The following is a 7,902-nucleotide window of genomic DNA, read 5'->3' as shown; positions in this document are numbered from 1 at the left end:
CAAATTGCACAAATAATAAGAGAAGTGAGCCGCGCGGCCCAGACGTGGACGTGTGACAGTATTTATCTACAAAGACCCAATAATTGCCACCATGAGCTGAGGTTGCAAAAGAAAGAGAGAAATGGAAGTTGCATTCATTGTTTCCTCTCATTTCAAATGTCATCTTAGTGTCCCCTTAAAGATGAAAGAAAATCCTCAGGGTACAACATGCCGCTGCAGGGACTGACGTCTCAAGCGACCACATGTTGTGGCATTTTACCAAGTTTTTTGCACTCAATATGTTTACACGGCTCGCTGTCATTCCCAATGAGCCGTAGTCCAAACCACGGCTGCCAATAGAAGCTTTTTAACACACTGGATGCTTTCCTGTAGGCGTTCCTTGAATATGAATGAGACGTTTGGTTTAATCCGTGACTTCACATGCATTTGATGTCTCCTCACTGGTTCTTTATCTTTTATCTCCATCACAAGCTTCAGTGGAGAGTTTCGTCGTCGGGTTTCCTCTCAGAAGCCGCGGAGGGCGCTGCTTCCCCGATGCCCAGTTTGGACCCCGGAGTCAACATTGATGGCTTCGAATCTCAATGTCGAAGAGTAAAAGGACACATGACTCAGTGTGAGTCAGTTATGGACAGAGAAAGGTGTTTAAAATGAGAGTTTGAAAGCGGAGTTGGTGACAGCTTCCTCACGGAAATGCTGTGGGCCTTTTTTGGACTTTTCAACCACATGTTGTTTTGCTCTGGAACTGATGAATAGTTAACTGTAGGGATGTTCTTCATCCTATTAAGAAAGCTCAGTTTGAAAGCTGATTAGCATCAAATAAAGCCGACAGGCCTTTCTTTGCAGCACATAAGATGCAGATCAATATGAAAAAAAAACAACGTTAAACCCATGAAAACAAACAAGACAATCAAAAATAATGTGCCTATTAAAGTCAAAAACAATTGCAACCACCTCAGAGCTTAATCTGGAGTGTGGAGATGCAGAGGTTGTGTTGTGACACGTAGTTATAAAGTGACCCCGGGTCCATTTAAAATCTGTTTCATTTGCACCCGTTTATCTTGGAAGACAAGGCTCTAGACAATAAAGACACAACTCATCAACACCCATAGACAAAGAATTACACCAATCGAAGTCCTGTGGTGAGTGACAAATTGTCTCTGAAATTGGATCACATTTTTTGTATCTAAATTTTAAGCAATATTTATTTTAATATTCACCCACTCGTCTCTCAACAGGCTAACGGTGCTAACAGCCCCAACGATGCTAACAGGGCACAAGCGGTGCTGCACGCTTTTAGCCTATTGGGCAACGCGGCGAGTCGGGTTTTGACCTTTTAAAGCCGTTAAGTCGGCGCTTCTTTAAGTTAAGGGTTTTTGTGTTGCCCTTTAGGCATTTAAGTTGAATTTTTATGCATTTAACTCGGCATAGTTTCAGTCCATGCAGACTCTTATTTTGACATTGGTTTACTGAGCTAAAACAGGAAGTAGTTCATGGAGACTCTTATTTTGACATTTGTTTACTGCGCTAAAACCGGAAGTAGGACGCTACGTAGAATTCACCACGTTAGATAACGCATTGGAAATTCAAACAGTCATCGCGCCAGAGAAAATACATCATGTTCGTTGACTCCCCAGCAGAAGCATCGCTTGTATGTATATAATCCTCGTTCTGACTGAGTTAACTGTGAAGCATATTGATTTTTGCTGTAAAAGTAATGGTCATGTAAGCTAGGTGGCTTAGCTAATTATAGTGTTTTGCTGTTTGTTTCCTAGTTTCACTCTCTCGTCTCTCATCACTCATCTCATGTGTATGGATTCAGCACAATGTGAAGATAATAAATCTGCATAAGAGGAACTCAGGATGTCTTCATGTTCATGAATAAGAGAGAGTTTAGCTCACTGTTTAGTTGGAGTTGCTACACCTCAGCGAGAACAGTACAGTGAAAAAGCGTAATCCAGCTTGAGTTCAACGTTCTGATAAGCAAGCAGAGAGGTAAAATGGAAGCAGAAAGGACTGACAATGCATCTGTGCGTACTAGGAAATCAAAAAGCTTTCAGTCAACAGCATCGAGTGCCACAGTAAGGGCACGCGCTAGAGCAGAGGCAGCGAAGGCACGAGCAGCATTCGCTGAGGAAGAAGCACAGCTGAAGGTAGAAAGGGCAGCGAAGGAAGCGGAGCTTCAATTAGGAAAAGCAAAGCTGGAAGCCAAACTAGGCGCACTCGAGCTTCGAAGAAAGGCAGCTGCAGCCATTGCCCAAGCGGAGGCATTGGAAGCAGCTGAACTGGATCTAGAAGATTCAATCAAGACCGACATATCTTCTCGGGCAAATTTACAAGGCGAAATTGTAACACGCACTAAAGAATACGTCGAAGCGCAAGCCGAACATAACGTAGTACAAACTCATGCATCAGCCCATGCAACATTCCCTGCGGCAGCATCGTCAGAAGGGAGCTACGTCACATGGGATCCTCCATCAGGACGCAACTTACAGTTACAAGAAAGGCAAGAAGAGGTTGAAACCCATAATAGACCATCTGAGCATAACACAGCACCGGCGAAAACCAAGATGATACATCAGCCTCTCAAACCACAACTTAAAGCGGCAGCTCCATCATATGTGCCTGTGCACGCACCATACATCCCAAGAGTGATACCTGAAACAGAACACCTGGCACGATTCCTGGCTCGTCGCGATTTGGTGAGTACGAGTCTCTACCAATTCGACGATAAACCTGAAAATTATTTAGCATGGCAGTCATCATTCAGCAACGCTACTACAGGCTTAGGACTCACCTCCACTGAAATGTTGGATTTGCTTATTAAATGGCTCGGACCAGAGTCCGTGAAACACATCAGAAGGATTCGCTCTGTACATGTCAGGAACCCAGATATAGCACTTAAAAAGGCCTGGGAACGCCTCCAAGAGTGCTACGCTGCACCTGAAGTAATGGAGAAGTCGCTTTTTAAGAGATTGGACGAATTCCCAAGAATATCAAACAAAGATTACGGGAAGCTGAGGGACCTAGGCGACCTTCTTATGGAACTTCAGGGTGCCAGAGAAGAAGGTTACCTCACAGGATTGACTTACCTGGATACCGCCAGAGGCATTGGTCCCATCGTGGAGAAACTCCCTCACGGGCTACAGGAGAAATGGCTCTCAGTCGGCTCCAAGTTTAAAGAAGATAACAATGGCTACTTTCCTCCATTCAATTACTTTGCCGACTTCATCTGCCATGAAGCACGCCGGAGAAATGACCCCAGTTTCATAGTTCTATGCGCCAACACCAACGGACCGAAGTCAGATAAGGTAGTCTCAAATAACTATGGAAGAAAGATATCCGTTCACAAGACTGACATCTCTTCTGGTGAAAACTCACCTCCGATCTCACCGGAGAGAAAGCCCGGTGAGAAAAACTGTCTCATTCACAACAAACCACATCCACTAAGGAAGTGCAAAGTACTTAGAGGCAATACCCTCGAAGAAAGAAAGAGCATCCTCAAGGAGAACGGAATTTGTTTCAAGTGCTGCACATCAGCCAGTCATCTCGCAAGAGACTGTAAAGCAACAGTAAGGTGCATAGAGTGCGACAGTGACCGACATCATGCCGCTATGCATCCTGGCCCACCACCTCAAGTCTACAGAAGGCCTACACCCCCACCAGACAATGGCGGGGAGGAAGAGGAACATGCTTGCGACAGCACAGCTATCTCGTCACACTGTACCCAGGTATGTGGTCCAGAGCAAATAGGAAGATCCTGCTCGAAGATCTGTCTGGTAAGGATATACCCTCAAGGTCAACGTGAGAAGGCAACCAACATGTACGTCATTTTGGACGATCAAAGCAACCGCTCGCTGGTGCGATCAGACTTCTTTGAGCTTTTCAACATCGAAGGCCAATCATTCCCCTACTCACTGAAGACTTGTTCCGGATTGGTTGAGACGTCAGGCAGGAAGGCAGAGGGTTTCCAGGTCGAATCGCTTGATGGACAGACTATCCTACCGCTACCACCGCTAATCGAGTGTAATGACATCCTCATCGATCGCTCTGAAATACCAACGCCTGATGCAGCCCGTCACCATCCTCACCTACGAAGGGTAGCGGCACACATACCAGGACTTGACCCCAAGGCGGAAATCCTCATCTTGCTGGGCAGAGACATTGTGAGGGTCCATAAAGTCCGACAACAAGTGAACGGACCTCACAACGCCCCCTTTGCACAAAGACTGGATTTGGGATGGGTCCTGGTAGGAGACGTGTGCCTAGGGAACGCACACAAACCAGCCGTGAGCACGTTCAAGACAAGTGTGCTGGAGAACGGCCGACCCTCTATTCTCAGACCATGTGAAGGCAACATGAAGCTGACTGAACATGTGTCCCACAGCAGGGAGCAAAAGAACAAACCACACAAGGCATCGTCGAAGGTTCTTGGATTAGATGTCTTCAACGAGACTGAGTCCGACAACAAACCTGCCCCGTCCATAGAGGACACCATCTTTTTGGAAATCATGGAGCAAGAAACGTACCGAGACACGTCAAACAACTGGGTCGCTCCTCTCCCCTTTAGAGTTCCCCGTCAACGTCTATCGAACAACCGCGAGCAGGTGTTCACTCGCTTCACCTCCCTGGAGAAGACGCTGCGGAGGAAAACTGAGATGAGAGACCAGTTTCTAGAGTTCATGAAGAAAATATTCGACAACAGACATGCTGAAGTGGCTCCTCCACTAGAGGAGAACGAAGAGTGTTGGTACCTGCCCACTTTCGGAGTCTACCACCCACAAAAGCCCGGAAGCATCCGCGTGGTGTTTGACTCCAGCGCAAAGTACTTCGGCACATCTCTAAATGGCATTCTTCTGTCAGGCCCAGACCTCAACAATTCCCTCATTGGGGTGTTGATCCGCTTTCGCAAGGAACAGGTAGCAGTGATGGCCGACATACAGCAGATGTTCCACTGCTTTCTTGTCCGAAGAGACCATAGGAACTATCTGAGGTTTTTGTGGTACAGAGACAACGACATGTCTAAGGATATCATCGACTACAGGATGAGAGTCCATGTATTCGGCAACAGCCCGTCACCGTCCGTAGCCATCTACGGACTAAGGAGAGCCATCCATGAAGGTGCTCACAAACACGGAGAAGACACGGTCCAGTTCGTCGAACATCATTTTTACGTAGATGATGGGCTCATCAGTGTGCCAACTGAAGCTGAAGCCATCAGCCTCCTACGGAGAACGCAGGCCTCTCTCAGCGAATCGAATCTGAGGCTTCACAAGTTCGCCTCAAACAGCGAAACCGTCCTCCAGGCCTTTGCACCAGAGGATAGAGCAGTTCCGAAAGACCTCGACCTTAGCGGTGAAGCTACACCAGTGCAACGCAGTTTGGGACTGTTGTGGGAGACCACGACAGACACTTTCACCTTTGCAGTCTCAGAGCACAAGAAACCCTTCACTCGCAGGGGAGTTCTGTCGACAGTGAACAGCGTGTTCGATCCTTTAGGCATGGTCGCACCCGTGACTATTGAAGGCAAGGGTCTCTTGAGGGAACTCAGCGTCAACGCCTGCGACTGGGACGCTCCTCTTCCAGAACAAAAGCTGAAGCAATGGGAAGCGTGGCGTGAGTCACTGCATGACTTAAGCAATCTGCATATCCCACGTTCATACACAGCAACATCACTTCCCAATGCTGTACACACAGAGCTATGCGTTTTTTCCGACGCATCCACGAAGGCCATTGGAGCAGTGGCATATCTCAGGACCATTCAAGCTGAGGGACAAGTCGAAGTAGGATTCATCTTGGGAAAGGCTAAGCTGGCCCCACAGTCCGAACCTACCATTCCACGGTTGGAATTGTGTGCCGCAGTATTAGCCGTGGAAGTCGCCGAGCTCATCCGAGATGAACTGGAGCTGAAATTTGATGCGATCAAGTTCTATTGTGACAGCAAGGTCGTGCTCGGATACATTCACAATCAAACAAAACGCTTCTATGTCTACGTTCACAATCGAGTCCGACGTATTCGTCAGTCCACAAGTCCTAACCAGTGGTTCTACGTCAACACAGAGGACAACCCAGCTGACCACGCATCCAGGTCAGTTCCTGCGTCCCAATTGACAAAGACTATGTGGTTCACTGGACCGGCCTTTTTGCACAAACCAAATTCATCTGACACAGACTCAAGCCAGACGTTCGAACTCGTTAACTCAGAATCAGACATGGAAATACGACCCGAAGTGAGTAGTTTTCTTACTCAGACTCAGAACCGGGGCTTTACCGTCACGCGGTTACAGCGCTTTTCATGCATGCGCGCCCTTACCAGGGCTATCGCCCTACTCATCCATATAGCTGGCACTTACAGACACGACAAGTCCAGTGAGTGTAAAGGATGGCATCACTGCAACCTCCCACGTACTCCGGATGAGTTGCTTCAGGCGAGACACATCATTATCAGAGCCGCACAGGAAGATGTCTTTGCAAAAGAGCTCACGGCTCTCGAGCTTGGAAACGCTGTATCCAAAAACAGTTCCCTTCACAAGCTCAGACCTGTTCTCGAAGGTGGTCTGATGCGCGTTGGCGGCAGATTAAAGCACGCTGACTTGAGTGCGCAAGAAATAAATCCAATCATCGTGCCCAAGACCAGCCACGTTTCTTTGCTGTTGGTGCGACAGTATCATGAAGAGGTGAAGCATCAAGGCCGCCACCTCACCGAAGGGGCTCTGAGAGCAGCAGGCTTCTGGGTCATAGGGGGAAAACGACTAGTTGTCTCTGTCTTGCACAACTGTGTAGTGTGCCGAAAGTTACGCCGAAGAACAGAGGGACAGCTCATGGCAGACTTACCCCCAGAATGCTTGCACACATGCCCACCTTTCACCTATGTAGGAGTGGATGTGTTCGGACCATGGCAAATTGTCACCAGGCGTACAAGAGGAGGACAGGCCCAAAGCAAAAGGTGGGCAATGCTCTTCTGCTGCATGAGCTCCCGTGCCGTGCACATCGAGATCATCGACTCACTAGATACGTCCAGTTGCATCAATGCATTGAGACGTTTCTTTGCCATACGGGGACCTGCAAAGCAGATAAGATCAGACCGTGCAACAAACTTTGTTTCCGCTGCAAAGGAACTGGGACTAAGCCAACAAAAATCCGACATCACAGTACAGAACTTCTTGAGTCAACATGGGTGCTCATGGGTGTTTAATCCTCCCCATGCGTCCCATATGGGAGGATCATGGGAACGTATGATAGGCCTGTCAAGACGGATCCTCGACGGGATCTTGCTCCAAGACCGCGTCCAACTTACCCACGACCTCTTGTGCACACTCATGATGGAAGTTACTGCGATAATCAATGCAAGACCACTTGTTCCAGTCTCGACTGACCCAGAGTCACCGTTTGCACTGTCTCCTGCAATGATACTCACCCAGAAGGTTGGCGTTACTCCACCACCTGGAGACTTCACAGACAATGATCTTCTCAGCAGACAATGGAAACAAGTTCAGGTTCTCGCTGACAGATTCTGGCGTCGCTGGCGTCAGGAGTTCCTCCCCACTCTACAAGCTCGCCACAAATGGAGAGATGTCCAACGAGACCTCAAAGAAGGGGACAGTGTGCTCCTGAAGAATAGTCAAGCTGCACGTAACGCGTGGCCTATGGCAAGGATCACAGCCGTCTTTCCTGGGAGAGACGGCAAAGTAAGGAAGGTGGAACTCAAGACGGCGGACCAAGGGACTGTGAAGGTGTTCTTGAGACCAGTGTCAGAGGTCGTTCTTCTTCTGGCCGAAGACTGATGGTTCAGAGACATTCAATATAGTGACCTTTAAGGTCAGACGGGGAGTGTGTTGCCCTTTAGGCATTTAAGTTGAATTTTTATGCATTTAACTCGGCATAGTTTCAGTCCATGCAGACTCT

The 7,902-nt window shown here is 48.1% G+C and overlaps 1 protein-coding gene across 1 annotated transcript; it reads left to right on the top strand.

Annotated features, from left to right (window-relative positions):
• Positions 1 to 1,381: 1,381 nt before the first annotated feature.
• On the top strand, positions 1,382 to 7,598 carry LOC119215156 (uncharacterized; the record flags this gene model as incomplete). The annotated part of the gene is made up of 2 exons (XM_037467150.2): positions 1,382 to 1,648; positions 1,773 to 7,598. A coding segment is annotated over exon 2 (5,601 nt), but the record flags the coding sequence as incomplete, so codon positions are not given.
• Between the last annotated feature and the right edge of the window lie 304 nt (positions 7,599 to 7,902).

Source organism: Pungitius pungitius, chromosome 10 (assembly GCF_949316345.1).
Source record: "Pungitius pungitius chromosome 10, fPunPun2.1, whole genome shotgun sequence".
In the NCBI taxonomy this organism is placed as follows: Eukaryota; Metazoa; Chordata; class Actinopteri; order Perciformes; family Gasterosteidae; genus Pungitius; species Pungitius pungitius.
Note: the sequence above shows the minus strand (reverse complement) of the source record. Positions and strands in the feature narration are given on the sequence as shown.